At 57.2% G+C, this 19,093-nt stretch overlaps 1 protein-coding gene across 4 annotated transcripts in view; it reads left to right on the top strand.

Moving 5' to 3' along the window:
- The window catches only part of FAM120B (family with sequence similarity 120B), a 40,368-nt gene extending 23,414 nt beyond the window's left edge, over positions 1 to 16,954 (top strand). For 3 of the 4 annotated variants that reach the window (XM_045294499.1, XM_045294497.1, XM_045294498.1), the window contains exons 8-12: positions 6,129 to 6,335; positions 7,256 to 7,364; positions 7,748 to 7,819; positions 14,372 to 14,422; positions 16,672 to 16,954. In XM_045294499.1, coding sequence (XP_045150434.1) covers positions 6,129 to 6,335; positions 7,256 to 7,364; positions 7,748 to 7,819; positions 14,372 to 14,422; positions 16,672 to 16,694 — 462 coding nt within the window. In that variant the 3' untranslated portion in view covers positions 16,695 to 16,954. Of the gene's footprint in view, positions 1 to 6,128; positions 6,336 to 7,255; positions 7,365 to 7,747; positions 7,820 to 12,930; positions 13,066 to 14,371; positions 14,423 to 16,671 lie in introns of those variants that run through there. The other variant, XR_006680478.1, reaches the window with a different exon arrangement.
- The last annotated feature ends 2,139 nt before the right edge of the window (positions 16,955 to 19,093 follow it).

Below are 19,093 nucleotides of genomic sequence, written 5' to 3'. Positions count from 1 at the left end.
CTCACCTCCCACCTCCCACCTCCCCGCCTACCTGAGCCAGCCTTTCCTTTCTATGGCAGCAGGCTCGCGTGCCAATTACACACGCCAGGGGCCTCCAACACTCGTGGACAAAGCCCATCGTGTAATTCGCCATTTCCACATGCAAGTTGCGGTCCATGTCGTAGCAGTCAGGGAGCCCCAGACCCTGTGTATCTCAGCAAACTGTCCCGAAGCAAGGCGGGAAAGGGAAAGATTGATGCATTCCGGTTGTACTGTTGGAGAGACTGGGAGGTGTTCTGGTTTTCTGAGGAACACAGAAGCCACTCAGGAGAAATACAACCAGAACTGCCTGGGGAAGTAAGAGTGGCAAGCCTGGCTCACCCCGCAGGCAGAGCTGCAGGTCGGAGCAGTTGTATAGAAGATGCCATGTGTGGTAACGGAGAGGGCCGGTGAGGTGGCTCACACCGCAGCCTTGGGAATGGTGCCAAGCACCTGCACTGCCCTCGGCGGGGTGCGGCTCGTCCCCCTATAGCTGCTGTGAGCATTGTGCACAGTGTCTGTGCCGAGGTATTTGTACATACCTGGGACATCGCTGCTCCTCAGCTGTTCAGTAAAGCCGTTCTGTTTTTAAAGAGTCCTCTGCCAGGGCAAGGGACATTTCTATGCAAAGTTGCATCAAAGGATAATGTGGAGAACAAGTCTCCACCTCAAGATGCAGAAGGCAAAAAGCAAGTTTTCCAGAAATGAGCAGCAGAAGTGCTAGAGAAGCTTCTGGTCACCGCAGGTGCCAGGCAGCACTCGCTGTTCTGGGTGAACTGGGAGCCGGAGAGGTGGGCTGTAGAGGAACAGGACCTGAAATACGGGGCCGGCCAAGCCACTGCTACCCCGGCCTCTGCGGAGGCTCTGCTGATGTTGCCACCTTGCAGAACGAGGAGCCCGCTGGCACTTTAAGGCTAGGATACCGTATGTACCTGAACAGCAGTGCACACAGACCTGTCTGGGCTCAGCACCTCTCCTGGGCTGAAGCGCCAAGCCCCGGGAATGTACTCTGCCCACCCCACACACACCCCTGCTGCCTCTGTGCCAAGAGCTCTCAGCCGGAGGGCTGGGCTGTGGTGTGCCCGGAAAAGAAGTGACTAGCAAGGGCCCTGTGTGGTGCAGGTCCTGGGGGCCAGAGAGGGCCACCGGCTGCACCGCGCATCTGGGGCTGGGGCTCTGACGTGCAGAATCAATGGGAAGAGGTGCGGGGCAGGGGCACAGCTGAGGTGCGTGCAGTAGGTGCTCACACGGGTGGTGTGTGGTTCAGGGTGTGTACATGGGGGGGTATGTACAGTAGGGTGTGTGTCTTTGGTGTCTGTGTGCACATGTATGATGTGCATGTCTGGTATATGTACATGTGCACGTTCGTGTATGTGGCATGTGTGTGTCTGTATGTGGATAAATTGAGCATCTGCCCTGGAGTCGGGCTTCTTACCAACTGCCCCAGTTCCCAACCAAACAGCAGGAGGCCCGAAGCTGGAACTGGTGGCCTGGCCTTTGGGGTCCCAGTGCCCACTGCTCCCTTGACACCCCTGGGCCTGTTAGGAGGCCTCGTCCGCGTGACCCCTGGGTGGCTTGTGCCCGTGCCTACACGGCTGCTTAGGGGGCAGCCAGAGGCTTCCAGAGCCGTGGGCGGGGCCTCAGTGCTTGTCTGGTGTTATGGGGATGGGCCTTCAGTGTGTGCTCACTGCCATGGGGTTCAGTGGTGCTGGTGGCGGTTGAATGTGGGAGCCTGGAGAGGTCTGGACTGAGCAGAGCGTCTTGGCTGAGGGCCAGAAAGGCTGGAGGGGCAGAGGGAAGGACTGTGCAGGGCCTGGTGCTCACCAGTGGCCTCATGGCTGCGTTCCACTGACCAGAGCAGCTGATGGGGTCGGTGCAGCCATCCCGCACACATGCAGTGGTTGGGAGCTGGTGGTGAGACAGGACTCGGCAACCATGCATGAGGTGGAAAGGCAGCCCGGCTGCCGGCTTTCTGCTCACAAGGGCTCCTTCCACTCGGGCTCCCTCTGGGGTGGGGGGTCAGCTGTACTGTGTGTGTCAGTCCCAAGCCCCAGTGCTGCCAGGAGGCTGAGGCCCCAGGTTTGCATGGGAAGGTGCTGGCTACCTGAACACTTAGGAGAGGTCAGTGAGAGCCTGCAGCAGGGCTGCAGCCCACCAGTGTGTCTCTGGAAGGAAGGGCGTAGAGCCATGGGGAGAGGGTGGGGCTCTCACAGAGGGACCACCAGGGCGGGGTGGGAGGGAGCTCGAAATGCAGTTACCCACGTCAGCCTAGTGGTGTTTGGCATCTGCCCTCAAGTCATTTCTAGCATCCAGACCTCATTGAGGACCAAGCACTGCTCAGTGCCCCGAAAGCTGCCTCAGGTGAGAGGTCAGCAGTGTCAGTGTAGATGCTGCCTGGCTGTCAGGAGATTGCTCATGAATGGATAGAATCTCGTGTGGAACCTTCTGGCCAGAGGCTGTTGCTTGTCATCCTGTTGACAGTTAAACACTGACCTTCCAGCAGCTGCATTTGGTCTGGATTGACCTGGTGTGGGTTCCACAAAGTGTCATTTCAGTAAGTGCTAAGAGACCTCAGGGAGTGAGCCCCTATACACACACCCTGCTGCTCTGTTTACTCATAAACAGTCATCCTCGGGACTGGTTCTTCCGGGAGCTTCTCTCCTCCAGGTGCCATCCAAAACACCTCTGGCCTGTTTCCCAAACAGCCCCTACTTGTGCTTGATGGAAGTAAGACCCTGGCTCCCTGAGAGGAGATGAGTGGCCTTTCACGCGGCCCCAGGAGGGGAGAGGTTCCCTGCTGTGCAAGCCCTGTGCGGTTTTGGTCTTGCTCACCAGACTCTCCAGGCCCCCATTTTCACCCTGCTGTGTCCAGTGCTTCTCAGCCAAGGTGAGCTGAACCCTTCCTAACTGACCATGGAGAGCAGTGTGAGTTAGCTTCAACCTTACATCGTCGCTAAATGCAACCACCCAGCAAAATGCATTCTGGGAAATGAGACTTTATGGACTGAGCCTGCTGGAAGCAACTTGTTCTGTCTCCCTGACCCCCAAGGAGCAAAACCAGCTGCGGGTGTTGTGACCCCCTGGGTATAAACTGAGGTGCCTGCTCCCCAGGGCTGTGATCCCTGGGTGTAAACAGGTTGGTGCCCTGCTATGTCTGTCTCCAGCTCCAGATGTAGGGCCAGGGAGCAGAGCCACGGTCCAGAAACTGGATTCCCATGCCATCTCGACAGGTCTCCCCTGGGCTGACCAGACGGCGCAGTGGCAGCAGGTCCAAGGTGCCTCGCTGCCATGGGGATGGGGCTGCCTGTGCACCTCTGGAGTGGGGAGTCAGGACGAGGGGGCGCTGGGCTCCTGCAAACGGCCCTGTGGGGAGCTGGTGGCAGAGCCCTCCTGAGGTTTTGACTGCACTAGACCACGCAGAACAAGCCTCATGTTGGGAACGCGTCTATCTGCCAGGACAACTGCCCTCGGCCCCCAGTCGCTGTCCCACCAGGCAGGCTCTGGAGGCTGTGTCACCGCCATCGAGGAGCGGGCCCTTCCCCTCAGCAGGGCTGCTGTCTGCCCGCCAGTCTGTGCCGTGAGGGCAGGGAGTGTTCCGTCAGCACTGTACAGCACCTGGTCAGGCAGTTGGGGCTAGGGTGCCTGGGGATCAGCTCTGTGGACAGGTGAGGTGGCCAGGACTCTAGCTCCCAGGGAGCTGCTGGGGGTGGGGGTGACGCCGCAGTGTTTGTTCCTGGGCTGCATTACAAACATACCACCCAGTCAGGGTCTTGCTGGACCCACCCAGCAGTCGGGCAAGGAGGGCCTGCACTCACACCAGCCTTGGTGACAGCCCTGCACTGACTGGGTGACATGCTCATTGATGGAGAGTTGGTGTGCTCGTACTTGGGACATGAGTATAGCAAGTGTACACTGCTGCTGCCCCACCTCCCTGCTGACAGCCCAGCCCTCCCCTGGGCAGGCTGAGCTGGGCGGACACGCGTCTGCACAGAGGGGACCCCAGGCCAGGCCCCCGGAGCCAACACACTAACTGGCTGTACAAGGCAGGACGGGTGCTGCCACAGCAGGCTCCCTCTGCTTCACCAGCACAGCGTCCGCATCGTCCTCCAGCGAGGCATTCACAACACATTCTGTGAGATGGGGTGTTGGCGCGGATCTTTAGAAGGAGGTCCCCAGCCTCGGTGCTCACCTCCGAGTGACCGGTGAGTTTCAGCTGCTAACCTCGTGGTTAGTTAGCCATCCAGTGCTTAACCCACAGTGCCCCACGGGCTCTGAAACCAAACCACTGCCTAGGTGCAAGCTGGAATCAGTGATCCTTGGGCAGTTAGCCGCAGAGGCAGCAGTTTGAGCCGCTCCCGGAGAGAAACACGGAACTTGCTTTCTGCTCCTGTCACGTCACACCTGAGCAGCCACAGGAACAGCTCGGCGCCGTCCACCAGGCCATCGTGAGGGCTGACCGACTTCCCTGCCCGGGCCGGCGCTCAGTCTTCAGGGAAGCAGAGAGGGTGCAGAAATGACCACACTTTGAAATGGCCTTGTGCACACAGTTGTGGCGGGTTGCCAGACGCCGTGTGACTCAGCAGGTGGGGTGCTGGTCAGCCGTCTGTGAGGCCAGTCAGCTGCACCCCTCAGAAAACCATGGGTCAGGGGGCCCGGGGGAGGTGGTCAAGCCTGGACGTGAGGCCAGGGCACGAGGGAGAGCACTGCAGCAGGCCTGGTCTGCCGAGGTGGGCCCTGGGTCTGAGCCAACTGTGACCCAGCCAGCAGCCGCCCTGATTGACGGTGTGCTGCAAAGCACATCCTTCAAGTTGTGTCCCTCCCCCTCCGAAGTGCTCCTCACTCTTCACGTCCACTCGCTGCCCTTGAAGGGGACAGCCATTTCCACGACTGCTGGGAGTCACGCGGACCCCAGAGGGTGTTTTTGAGTAAAGTTCAGGGTGATCTTAGGGCAGTAGTTTTAGGGGCTCCCCCAGCATCCATGACTGAGGAGGTGTGGCATTCATGAGGATCTGCAGTTCTTTTCTGCATCTCCACCCCACTCCGCTCTGTTCAAGATTCTTCTGTAAATCTGATCCAATGTCCAGTGATGGTAGCCAGGAACGCCCTGTACTGATACATTGTTCATGGAGGCCATCAGCCGCCCATCTGAGCCCTCTCCAGTTCTGACCCTGCTGCTTACCTTGCTGTCCAGGTGGACAGGGCCCGAGGTAAGCCTGGCGTGCCTCTGGCCAGCTCCTTGGGCCCCAGGCTGTGCAGAGAGAGGCAGAACAGAAGCCATAGAGATAGGCTGGTCAACTAGGGTCCCACAAAACCATTACCTTAAACCTCCAACCTAGGTAACCAGCCGCTCAGCTACTCAGTATTATAAAGAGAACCTTCACACAGTGTTGCCAGTTAAACTCCCTAGGTACACAGCTTGTTGACAGCAGTTACAGGAACCGGCGATACAGTGCTCTCCTTAATCTGCCGAGGTTCCCACTGGCGATGCCCTGCCTCCCGCCCTCCCAGCCCATGTTGCTGTGAGGGCCCGTCAAGTTGGGTCCTGAGCCATCCTCACCAGGGTTCCCGTGCCTGGGCCCCTTGTTGCAGCCACCGTGTCCATCTATCTTTGAAAGTCTTCCTCGTTTTCACTGCCCCTCTACCCACCATGATGTCCTCCAGGGACTGGTCTCTCCCGACAACATGTCTAAGGTACATGAGATGAAGCCTCCCCATCCTGGCCGTACTTCCAACACAAACTTGCTTCTCCTCTTAGCTGCCCTTGGTACTTCCAGTATTCGTTATTGGATGTCCACTTGCACAGGCATATGGGGCAATTGGAAATGCTATGGCTCAGGCCAGGCACACCGAGTCCTGCTGACCGCTAGCGAACCACTTGTCCTTACCTTGTGATCCAACAGAAACCGTACAGTATTTGGCACCTTATGACTGGCCAGTTTGCTTACTTGGGCAGTTCCAGGGCACCTTGCTATGGCCTGCGTGCCAGGTGGTTTGCTGTCTGCGCCAGCGGGGTGCGGCAGCCAGGGTGTACATGGGGGTTGGAGGCCAGCTCGGAGCCCTGAGGGGGCCCCTCAGGAAGCCTGCTGAAGCCCGTGACTCTGCCCCCACAGCTCGAGCGCATTGACCCCAGGGCCGTGCAGCTGGCCTCCCTGCTCCTCCGTGGCCTCACCACGCTGGTGTTTGTCAACAGTGCGTGTGGTTTCCCTCTGAACGTGAATGACTTCATGCCCTGGAATATCTTTGATGGGAAGCTCTTTCATCAGAAGTACCTGCAGTCCGAAAGAGGGTACGCAGTGGAGGCCCTTCTGGAGCAGAACGTGAGTCTGCATGTGTGGGGCCTGGCCAGCTGACTGACTGCTGCCAGTCACAGTCACAAGGCCATGCATGCTCATAGCCGTCAGTCACAGTCACACAGGGTCATAAAGTCAGGCTTGGTCAAGACAGTTGGACGCAGCCATGCGGAGTCACCACCCTTAAACCTGCTCCCAGCTGTTAGTCCTGGTCACAGGTGTGAAAGGAGGCCCAAGAGCACCCTGCTGGGGCCCAGCAAGCACCTGACCTACATGCTCTGTCCTGCAACCCTGCAGGCAGACACATCTGCTGGGATGATTCCAGGACTGCAGCCCCCTCCCTGGTGGGGAGATGGTGTCGCTTCAAAGCTGCAGGAGGGTTCCCCACCCCACGACTTCTGCCCCAGAGCCAGACTCCCACCCAGCTCTAATTTCCAACTTTCTGCATTCTGTGCTCCTCCAAGAGGTGCTGCAGCCACAGGCCTGATGACAAGCTGGGTGGTCAGGGCTCACTCCTTGCGAGTAGACCCCCAAGGTGGCCAGTTCACGGGCTTCTGACTGCACTCGGTCCTGTTGGGTGAGGGGAATCACTGCAGGGCTCTCGTGTCCAGAGGCAAGAGCAAGGCTGCCATGACCAGGAGGGCACATGGGCTCCTTGAGACAGCGCACTCTTCACCCTCACCCACAGGGGCTGGGCCCTCACGTCATGGCGGGCAGCACTGCTGAGAGCCCGTCCTTACACAGCCTGAGGTCGGGGTTCCCCACACCCAAATTGCTCCCAGGATCAGGCCCACTGTCAGGGTCTCCCAACCTGCACTGCCCCCTGGATCTCCCATGCCCACACACCCCACACCCGGGGGTCCAGCCTGCAGTCGGTCGGGCCCCAGGGTCCCTGCCTGGGGCAGGCTGAGCTCCCTGCGCACTGAGGCCCCGCCCTGTGTTTACAGAGGGCCTGGCTGGCGTGTTTCCAGAGCCTCAAGGCAGCGGTGGTCAAGGCCTGCCTGAAGGAGAGCAGACGCATTGGGAGCCGGCAGCCCTGGGGCATGCCCCATACAGGTGGGCGGGGCACATGGCTCTTCCGGCAGAGGAGCAGGGTGCACAGAGTCCATGGCAAATGGGTGGGTAGGGTAGGGGCTCCCATCCAGGGTGAGTGGGGCACGGGAGGCTCCAGGAGGCTGGAAGAGGCATGAATTGGGTGTGACAGGCTGCCGGAGCACTGGCTGCTCTGGATACAAGTCAGGAAGATGCAGGTGCTCCTGAGCTGCTGTGTGGGTGCAGCAGTATGCGTGTCCCCACCTCAGTCTGCAGCACAGCCCCCTTCTTCCCTGCCGGGTGGCCCCATCTGCACTGTAAGGGAGCCCAGTGCAGTCTTCCGCCCACCTTGACCGGCTCTCAGGATGAGCATGTGACAGCCCAGTGACGTGTTCACTGTTCCACAGGGCCCAGGGCAAGACAGCAGACGAGTTCTGGATGTAGCCCCCAGGGACAGCCGTGGAGGGAGCAGGGACCAGGTGAGTCAATGCCCCTCGCAGAAGGCAGCTCCTGGTGGTATTTTGAATTCCCTTCTGACCCATCTTTGGCCACTGTCTCTGATGGTGTCCCCTGCTGCCGTAAGGCTGCCAGTGTCTGACAGTGTCCCCTGCTGCCGTAAGGCTGCCAGTGTCTGACAGTGTCCCCTGCTGCCGTAAGGTTGATAGTGTCTGACAGTGTCCCCTGCTGCTGTAAGCCCTCCAGTGTCTGACGGTGCTCGGCTGCTGTATCTAAGATCTTCAGTGGCTCATTCCTCGAAGTGGCATCTTATTTCTTCTTTGTAGTCTGGAAGCTCCGCTGAAACCTGTCGACTGTGGGTAGCCCTGCGGGCATTTGAAATACCAGTGGCATTGCTTCCAGCATCACAGAGGACGACAGACTGACGGACAGTGAGACTGACATTCGTGGCTAACAGTCTGACAAAGCCTCTCTCACACCCTGATTCAACGTACCTCTGTCACACCACCTGTCTTGCTGAAGCCTCACAAAACATCTTCATGGCACAAGCCTGTAGTCAGAGAGGAGGTGGATAGACAGGCTTCTCACTGGTTGGTAACTGACATCAGAAATCAAAGCCCAGCCCAGACGTTGCCAGCAGATTGTCTTGGCCCGGAAGGCCCGCCCTTGGGCATCTGTGCTGAACTAGCACAGTAGATCTGCCCTATTCAGGATGGCGGAGAGAGGGATCTTTGGTAGCATAGTGAGTTACATGTTGGGCTGCTAACCACAAGGTCAGCAGTTAGAGTCCAGCTGCTCTCCGGACAAAGACATGCCTTTCAACTCTTGTGAACTGCCTTACAAACCCATAGAAGCAGTTCTGCCTTATCCTATAAGGTCTCTCAGTTGGAACACCTGGCTGGCAGTGAGTTTGGGGTTTTGTGAGGGAGAAGGAGAGAAAGGCAGAGGGGCCGGCCCTCCAAGTGCAGCAAGAGCACAAGGAGCTGTTGAGAAAGCCAGCAGGCTTTCTGGAACACGGTAAATGCTTGCTTAATGAATAAGTGAGTGGCCGTACACGAGGAAGGAGGTCATGAAGTGTGAGCATGTGGGTTTGGCGTCGCAAGCTCTAGAATCCCAAAGGCCCTCTGCCACTTGACTTGAAATTGTACACTGTCCAAATGAGGTGCTATTTCTTATTGTCTTAAAACCCTCCAAGGGCTCTCCCACTGCCACTTACTTCCAGCTTCTGTCCAGGCTCCTGTGTCCTCGAACTCGTCCCCTCCCAGCCACACCCATGGCCCCTGCAATCCCCCTAGGTTCAGGAGCTAAAACTGCAGTGACTGGCTGAGACACCCTGGAGCATGACTCCAGCTCTGTGCACACACACACAGTCTGCTGTGTAGACCCCCTGCTAGTGCGCCCACGCTATCCGAGACACTGGTGGGTGGAGACTGAATGCTGACATGCCCGCATAATTGCATTCATCGTCAGAAAGAAAATCTCAAGATCCGTCTCTGAGCACAGTGCTGTCTGCCCCAGGATTATAGCTATAGCACATAAGGAGATCTGGTTAACACAACTGCAACTCAGATTTACCTACAACCTCTAAAACTAGTGATGAAGGCATTGAAAAACCTTGCCAACTCCTTCCATCCGAAATGGATCAGACATAATGAAGATGCACCGGAGATCGTGAACAACGGGAATGTAAAAGTTGGAAACAACTTCCAAACAGTGCTTGGGAAACACGGCCTTGGTGATAACAGCAAGACTGGAGACTGCCTGAAGGAATTCTGCAGGACCAGGAACTTCTTCAGCACAAGTCACAGTTTCTAGCACCAGCCTCGCCTGTGGGACACACAGGAATCAAACTGACTGTGGCTGCTGGCAGAGAGTAGAGAAGCTCCATTTCGCAACTCACACAGGCCAAGTGCTTTCTGTGGAACAGACCTTCAGGTGCTCATTCAATTGGAATTGAAGAAAATTAAAACAAATCCACAGGAGACACAACACAACCTTGCGTGTATCCCCCGTGAATTTCGAGAGCATCTCACGTGGGTTTGAAGCATGCACACCAGTGACAGCAGACCTGATGAGCTGTGGGGTGACTAAGAACATCATCCACAAAGAAAGCAAAAGGAGAGAGAAGATCAAAGTAGACGTCACGAGGAACTCTTCACCTTGCTCTTGACCTCAGAGTAGCAAAAGCAAGTGGGAGAAATGATGGAAGATGAAGAGCTGGACAGAAGATTCCAAAGGGCAGCTCAAGAAGACAAAGTATTGGAACAAAATGTGCTGGAGTGAAGCCCATAAGGGAAGGCCACGCTCAGCTTAGTTTAAGCTGAAAGGACTAAAGAAAAAAATCCAAGCCTTGAGTTGCACTATGGGAAGATTCTGTGGACATGATGCTCGGTCAAGTGGACGGTCAGTGAGAAGAAGACCCTCCATGAGATGGCACGGGCTGCCACCGTGGTTCAGATGTATCCTTTGTAAGGATGTGCCAGGCCAGGCACTATTTTGTTCTGCTGTACAGAGGGTCTCTCTGAGCCAGGACCAACTCGATGGTGCCCAGCTACAGCGGCCTGGCCAAGACAATGACTGATGCAGAAGGCGCCAAAGGAGACAGAAGGAATACCGGAGGATGCCAAAAGTATCTAATAGACAGCCGCCACATCAAGACATGTAGCAGATGACCAAGGAGCGGTACAAGGAAAAGAAGAGGTCCAAACTGCACGGAAGGAGCTAGCAAAGTACAAGCTTCGAGAATGGGCGGGATACTAATTAAAAGGTTTAAAAAGTTGAGGCACTGGAAGCACTCACTCCTCTATATGAAGAAATGTGGAAGACAGTTACTTGGCCAACCAACTGAAAAATGCATATTAGTATCCATTCCAAAGAAGGGTGACCCAACAGAAGGAGCAAATTATAGAACATCATTAATATCACATGGAAGTAAAATATAGGTGAGGATAATTCAGAAAGTGGTTGCAGCAGTACATCGACAGGGAGCTGCCAGGAATTCAAGCCAGACTCAGAAGAGGACAGAGAACAAGGGATATCATTGCTGACATCAGATAGGCCTTTGCTGAATACAGAGAATACGGGGGGGGGAGGTTACTTATATTTTATTGACTACTACACAAAGGCATTTTACTGTATGGATCTTAACAAACTGGATAACCTTGAATAGATTGGGAATCCCAGAATGCTTCATTATGCTCATGTGGAAGCAGTGGTTGTGCAAACAACAAGGGACTACTACATGGTTAAAAGCAGGAAAGGTGTGTGTCGGAGTTGCATCCTCTCACTATACTTATCAGTATGCTGAACAAATAATCAGAGAAGCTACAGAGTGTGGCATCAGCATTGGAGGAAGGGTTAACAATCTGAGATCTGCAGACGACTCCACCGGCTTGCTGAGAGTGAGGAGGACCTGCAGCACTTGCTGATGGAGATCGGACTGCAGCCTTCATGTGGATGACGACTCATGTCAAGAAGACCCCAGTCCTCACACCTGGGCCATCTAGCAGATGGAGAAAGGGCTGAAGTGGCCAGTGTTTCGTGTTGCTTGAATCCATAATCCATTACTGCTCATGGACACAGCAGCCAGCTCCAACGGAGCATCACCTCAGGTCAGCCGTTGCTCGGACCTCTTTAAAATGTTGAAGCGTAAGGATGTCATTTTGAGGACTAAGTTGTACCTGACCCAGGTACACCACGCTACTTCCAGTTGCTTCCCATGCGTGTGAAAAGTGGACGTTGGATAAGGAGGAGCAAAGGCGAGCCGGCGCGTTGGGAGGACAGTGCTGGTGACCAAGATGGAGGAAGCACCACAGAGGCCAGAGGAACAATCAGCAGAGTGTTCCTGAGGATGGCGGGTGGCGAGACGTCATCTCAGAGATCGGGAAAGGCCAGTCCCCGGGAAGGACTTTGTGCTGGTCCAGTAGAAAGGCAGTGGAAGTGGGTGGACACTGGCTGCAGCAGTAGGCTCCAGTAGCACCATTGTGCGGCCGGCCCAGAACCAGGTGGTGTTTCTTGCTGTTGCACCTGAGCTCGTTGTGAAGTGGGACCAACCCGATGTCATATGACAGTGCAAGTATCAAAACGGACTGTCCAGGCAGTGGGCATTCCTCCCTCACCTGTCCCACCTGCAGAGGTGGCACGGTCTTACTCTGGGAGTCTTTATAACTCCAGGCCAATGTCTCGGTTGTCGAGTAGTGGCCAGGGGACCCTGCCCTTGTCCTGTCCTGTGGGTGTGTGGTGCCATAGCACGTGGATATCGGGCAGGGAGTGGTGTAGATGGCCCTCCAGGGAGGTGGTCTCAGAGCCCGTAGCGGGAGCTGGTGGGGCTGAGAAGAGTGGCTGGTGGCACAGGCTCAGAGCGAGCAGGCTGGAAGCAAAGGAAAAGGGGAACAGACAGCCCCGCTGGCTCCAGGTACAGACAGAGGCCAAAGCTGGAGGGAGGATGGAGCCTCTGCAGACCCGGGGCGCATCAGACAGGAGCGGTGCTCAGGCATGGTCCGAGGTATGGCTGAGGGGTGAAGGCTGTCGTTCTGAGAGCTGTGAAAGGTGCAGCACTAGGAGGGGAGGACCTCCCCCTTGGCGGGTGGAGGTTGTTGGTCCGGGGCTTGGCAGGGAGAAGGTGGACACAGCAGGGGCTCTGGTTACTCATGGGGACGCACCTGCAGGGTTTCTCGGGGTCATTGGGCTGTCTGTGTGGCGAAGAGCACCTGGTGTCTGTGGTCCATGGGCCTTTGGGAGTATTTGAAAGACTCAGTGAAGAATCAAGGACACCGTTTGTCGCTCCTCAAGGTTGGTTTCCTCTGGGCTTCCCGAGGAAAGTTAGGCCTGCAGCCCTCAAGCCCTGAGTGTCTTCCTGTGCCTGGGCCCGTCAGACCCCCACCGCTCTCCAGCTGAGTGCGGGCCCAGCACCGGGAGTGTGATGGTCTCACGCTGTACCCCGGGGGTTCAGGGTGGTCCCAGGATCTTTGATGATGCTGGAGCCGGTCCTCAGCTCCCACTGGGTAGACCCCAATAAACACTGTGGCCAGGCTGACTGGGCAGCAGCTTTCCTCAGTGCGTGTACAAGCCGACCACGGTTCTGGGGACTCCCTGATGCTCTGTGGACGTCTGACCCCAGCCTGCCTTGCTTTAGGACACCCCTGACACATGGGAAAGGACAGCACGGGCCTTTTGAAGTCCTCCTGAGCCAGAGGGGTGAGCAGGCCTCCAAGGATGCAGGGAAACAGTGCGAAGAAGCTTCGTGGACGAGTAACACTCAGACAGGCTAGTAAGCAAATGTCTGCTTGCTCTCATCATTGCCGTTGCTAAGCAAGAGCCGGTCTTGCTGGAGAGTCAGTGGCAGATGGGAGTTGTCCCCAGAGAACTCTGACATCATCGGGAGCTACAGGACAGAGTGGGTTTCTGAGACGGTCACTCCACAGAACACACAGCCTCGTCTCAGCCACTGGGTTTGAACCACTGACCTCGTGGTCAGCAGCTAACTGTGTACGCCCCAGGGCCCCTGTTCTCAGGGAACTGAGCACTGAGAGCCCGTCCTCCAGCCAGTGGGAAGCTTCTGGCGGAGGCCTTCAGCTGGGAGGTGACAGCAAAGAGGGAGAGACCAAGGCTCTGAGCAGTGTGTAGGCTTCCTGCTGTGGCTGGGTCTTGAGGGTGGCAGCTCCTGCTGCCATTCCCTGGGCAGGTAGACGTGGACCAGGTGGGAAGTCCCAGTGGTTTGCAACAGAATTCACAAGGCAAATTCTTTGTGCTAACAAAACTGCTAGAAACCTCACAATCACGGGAACAGCTCCCTATCCAGAGAGGGAGACCCCCCAAAGCTACGGGGGGGCCGCCCTCTCCTAGCCCCCCCCCCAGCTTTGTCTGAGGCCGAGGTGTGAACCTCACCTGGCCAAGGTGACAAACTTAAAAGCACAGGAGCTTGTGAGATGCCCCAGGTGCTGTGGAGAACAAAGGGCAGCTGGGTGAGAAATGGTCCCTGCCTCCTGGGGTGGACAGGAAGGACCTGTGAAATCTCACAGCTGGAGCTGCTGGGCCCCGCCCTGAGGCTGTAAAGCATGTCTGACCCTGCTGCACCTGGGGCCGCATCACCAGAACCCCTTCTGATGGAAGTGTGAGGGCAGGGGTGGGCACAACAGGACCAGGGGAGGAGTGGGGCGGAGGGGCTGGAGGAGGACTGGGGAGAGCAGGAAGACCGGAGCCAGCAGGGCTTCTCAGGGCGTTTCCCGTCCAGGTGTGGGCCAGGCACCCTCCTCTGAGCCTTGCCGTGTCTGCCTCCCAGGAAGGCACAGAGGCATCACTGCGGACAAGTGGCCCGGCTCTGGGCTCAGTTGAGGGAGGACACCCATCCATCACAGAGCACTGGGCGTGGAGAGGGCAGCTCTGTCCTGAAGGCGGCAGGGTTCCCACGTGGATGGACTAGTTAGACGACTGTCTCGGCGCTGGGTGACCGAACAGAAAGCAGAATAGGCCCTGTCCCAGAGGACAGTGGAGCCTGCTGCTGGGAAGCACACTGGAGCCAGGCTTAGTCGCTCGTGGTGTAATGTGGTCTTGTTTCGTTTCTCTTGTCTGACCAGGTAGCCGACAGTACGCACATGAGCAACGGAGAAAGTACTCGAGGCCTCTGGGTAAGTGCCTCCTCCGTGGTCCACTCCCCAGAGAGGAGACACCCCGGACCCTGGTGTCTGGTGTCACCTGGAGACACCTGGTGTCAGGCACTGGGCCCCGGGCCAAGCCAAGCAGAAGTGGGAGCAGTCAGTCCCCTTGGGACCCAGACACAGGTATCCCAGTGCCCCACCGCTCACCTACTTTGGGTGCCTCAGGCTTTGTCTCTGGAATGAATATCAGTGCAGCTGTGCTAAAGCCTTGTGTTGTAACTGAACTGAAATTATTTTGAAAGAACTGGCATCAACCTGGCACCATAAGTTGCTTTAATTATCCAAACTCCCTGCCAGCATTCCCCCCCACCCAACCCCCCCGCCCCGGAAGGGAGCCCAGCAGGAAAGGGGGAAGGCAGATCTACCTTGTGCCCCATGGAGCCACTGAGAGGGGTCTTCCAGGCACCTCGGCCTAACTGGGCGCCTTTGATTGATCCGCAGGCTGGGCAGGCCCTCATGATTTCCAGCTCTGTTTCAAGTGAAGTGCCTCAGTGCTGGCTGCTGCAGAGGGGGGAGGGGAGGTCTGGTGGTGAGGCGGGGTCCACACTGGCCTTGCTTACTGCAAGGTCAGATGGTCAAATCCACTAGCCACTCCTCAGGAGAAAGACGCGGCTGCCTACTCCGCTAAAGAAATGTAGTCTCAGAAACCCAGGGGGCAGTTGTGCCTTCCACTGCAAGGTCACTGTGAGTCGGAACCCGCTCAAAGGCAGCGAGGTGAGTGTGTGGTTGTTGGTTTTGTTGTTGTTTAGTTTGGCAGCTGCAGACAGAAACAAATTACATCTATGTAATTGTTTTTCTGCTATTGTTTCTTACTATCATACATGATTACAGTAAAGTCCCAAATGCTAGTCAGTTACAATGAAGAGGAGTTCAGAATAACTCCAGGAAAGAGAACCTTTTCAAACTTCCCAGGTTACCCAGCACAGTAAGGAATACTCAACCCAGTGCAGCCAGGTGGAGGGGGCGGATGTGCACACGACTGTATGTGCTGAACATGTGTGTATGTGTCTGAGCACAGGTGCACACGTGAGTAAGTGTGTGCACTAGTGTCTGCATGAACTTGTTTGTGTGTGTATGTGCATACACATGTCAGGGTGGGCATGAGTGTAAATGTACATGAGCACATGGTACACTTGTATTAGAGTGTATGGGTATGTTTGTACACCCGTGTGCATGAGTGTGTGCACTTATGAGTGTGCATACATAAAAGTGTCCATGTGTGTGAGCGTGAGTATGCATATGTGAGCATAAGTGTCCTGTATGACTGAACATGTGTGCACATAAGTGCATGTCTGAGTGAGCATATATGTTCAGGCAAATGTGCATGAGTGTAACGTGTGAGCTTGCATAAGAACGTGTGTGTACAAGTGTTAGTGCCATCGTGAGTGTGTGCACATGTGAGCGTGTGCAGAAGCACACAGCCACGTCAGGCCTGCTGTGAGCACGGATGGGGCTTCCCTGAGCAAAAGCTGAGCTCCTTGCAGGTCAGAGGCACCCTCTCAGGTGGCGCTGACCGGGCACTTCCTCCTGGGGAAAGGTTCTAGAAGTGCTGCTGTGGCTTCTGGTTCCTTGCCTATCTGCAGTCTCAGTTCCCTGGCACTCCTTCTGTCCACCCCCACCCCCTTTGTCAGAATCAAGACCCCTATCTTGGAGTGTCAGCTGTCCCAGCAAATGCTCTCATTGGTGATGCTGAGACCCTGGGCTGGAGAGGCAGGGCAGCAGCATGGGTGGCCAGGCACCGGCACCAAGGGCAGTGGGGTCATACACATGAGGTCAGAGCTAAGCCTGGGACAGGGGCAGTGTCCACACCAGGCAGGGCTGCCGGGACATGGAGACCTCTGCACACTGGACTGGTCAAGAGTTAACTCGGAGAAGCAGGGTACAACCTTCCAGTGAGGCTCAGATTCTCCTTGTAAACCCACTCTAAATGCCCACCCCTTGCCTCTCCCTCTCCACCACAGAGCATCTGATGCACACACACAGGCCCCGCCCTGACTCCTTCACACCCTGTGCCCCAACACTCCAACCCCATGGTCACCCCTCAGTCCCGCACCTGGGCTCCCCTGCACCCCAGCCCTGCCCCAACAGTCACTTCAACACCTCCCCACCCTGGTCCTGCACTCCAGCCCCTCCACACAGGGCCTCCTGTCCGAAGGATGGGAGAAGCTGACTGAGGTGACAGCCCTACTCAGGTGAGTCACAAGCTTGTTCTGTTCCAGGACGTCCAAGTGACCCGCAGTGAGCAGGACTGGCAGAGCCCCTATGGAAGAGAACGCACCCTTTCACCATGGTGCCCGCAGCCAGCACCCAGCGTCTCTGAGCCTCACCGTGCCAAGGGGTGGCCCCACCCTGTGGCCTCAGGGCCGTGTCCTTGGATGGCCACCATGGGCAAATTGCGGCAGGATGCTGGGGGGGTAATAAAGCAGAGCGTGTTGTCCTGTGTGCAGCCCCACTGCAGCCCTGGGGCACATCCTGCATATACACAGCGCTTCAAGCGTGTGAGTTCACGTGCGTGTTCACAGGTCCTGCCCCTGTCCCCACCCCCTTCCTCAATTCCATTGCCTGCGAGTAGTGGGACCCAGTGGTGAGCTGGACTGAGCAGCACCCTGCAAGCTCTTCACTGATGGTGCTCTGTCCGCCCTCGGGGCGCTGGGTGGTAGTGCGGCCAGTGTCGGGGACCAGGCTTCTAGATGTGTTCACTGCTCCATCCAGCTGTCCACACTGGCCTGGAACCTTGAGCCAACATCAGAGGGGGTGAACAAGAGGACAACACCAACAGGTGGGGTCAGAGTGACCTCAGGGCTCCCACAGAGCTGAGATGGTCCAGCACCCACATGCTCCACAGGTCCCGGTGGACAGGCAGACAGGTGCTTTTCCTGACCTTGTGTATCCGACTGACCAGAAGCCACCTATGCATGCAGGCTCCCAGACTAGGCCCCCTGTGGAGAGGGGGGCTGTCAGCGCGCGCGCGCACACACACACACACACCAACCCCAGAAAGCCAGGACTGGGGGATGCCCCCAAGGGGAGAGCAAGGGCCAGAGGGGTGGGGGTGGTGTGTGTGTGTGTAAGAGTGTGTCCAGGGGAGGGGTGGGGATGGTGTGTGTGTGTGTAAGTAAGAGAGAGACTGTCATGGGAGGGCGGGGGTCATGGCAGCATCAGTCCACATGTAGGCCCGGGCAGTGTCCCTCATGTGGCTGCCCTGCACCTGCCCCACAGACTGCCTCTGGAGGCAAGCTGGCCACTGGCCTTGGTGGATTTTCAGGCTATGGGCAGTCAGAGGCCAGTTGGGGTGAACAGCCCTCTGCTGTGGGATTGAGGGCCTGACACACACACACACACACACACACACACACACGTGGCAGGGATCAGACTTGCAGGACAGATGTCCCTCAGGTCTCCTCCCCCGGACTGCCTTCTGGGCCCAGGCCTGGCGTCCAAGGATACACTACAGGTGGTTGTATTTTTTTTTAACAAACTAACCCAGAACCTCCCTGAGTGGGAGAGTGTTCTGTGGCCCCCAAGAGGCTCTGACCTTAGGTGGGGAGGGGGACACCCTTGAGGCGATGGTGGGATCTGCATCCTAGGGGGCCTGTGCCACACCCTGGGAACCCTCTCCACAGGCACCCCACAACCCAGGTGCTCAAAAGAACAGCCTGGGGTCCCAGCTGGAGCAGAGGGCACACAGGTCCCCGGGAGGGTGCAGCAACTCGGGAGAGAAAGGGGTCTGGAGAGGGTTCCAATGGGGAAGATTAAAAGGCTGGCAAGTGGCCAGCTTTCCCCAGCACAGCTAGCCCACTTCAGGCGAGTGGTGCTCACAGGGCAGTCATCACTGACCACTGGGGAAGCCTGGCTTTCTCACACCTGTGGCCCTTTCCCGAGCTGAGAGTTCCCATCAGCCTGCCACAGCGGCCCAGGTCAGCCAGTAGGCACGGACGTCTCAAGGTCATGAGGCCCTGCAGGCTCATCAACCCCAGGGGCCCTGCCCACTATGGAGTGCTCTAAACCTGGCTCTTGCCCTTCACTCTGGGTTCTTTTGCCACCGGTTGGTTGAATCGCCCGCCCCTGTGGGCATCTCAGACTGCCAGCCGACAGCCTTGTTCCTCCCACTGAGTGGCTGGGGCCTTGAAGTACTGACCTCAGAGTCAGCCACCAAGTGTCACCTGTGGAGTCAAAAGGCGTCCCGCTGCCTGGTGTCCTGACCTCCAGACCTGAGGCGCCTAGTAGACCTGGCATAGTGGGCCTCCCTAGCCTTACAGCCTTGGGGCTTAGGGGCACCGGTGAGCTGCCTCCTCTGTGGAGAGGCCCCTCCCCAGCTGGAGCGGGGACGTCTAGCTGCAATAGAGAGCCACCTGCGGGCAGCCCTCCGCACAGTGGGGTGTGTTAGCTTCAGGAAGTGGGCTTGCCCCCAATCCCTGGGCTGCAATGTTCATTCATTGCTGCTCGAGGTGGGGTGTTCCCGGTCTGCGCTGGGACGTTGGAAGCCGGCCACCTCGTGCCCACTCTCGGCCCTAATCTCTGCGGCGAGACGCGCCCTGACGGGAAGGAAACGCGGGCGTGTGGCGCGCCAGCCGCGGCCCACACTCCATCTGTGCTCGCGTCGGTGCGGGGACAGGTGCCGCCTGTTGCTCATTTGCCATC

Source organism: Echinops telfairi, unplaced genomic scaffold, assembly GCF_000313985.2.
Source record: "Echinops telfairi isolate 266 unplaced genomic scaffold, ASM31398v2 ScPeMD7_3533;HRSCAF=4204_0, whole genome shotgun sequence".
Taxonomy (NCBI): domain Eukaryota; kingdom Metazoa; phylum Chordata; class Mammalia; order Afrosoricida; family Tenrecidae; genus Echinops; species Echinops telfairi.
The sequence above is the reverse complement of the archived record's forward strand: the minus strand, read 5'-3'. Positions and strand labels throughout refer to the sequence as shown.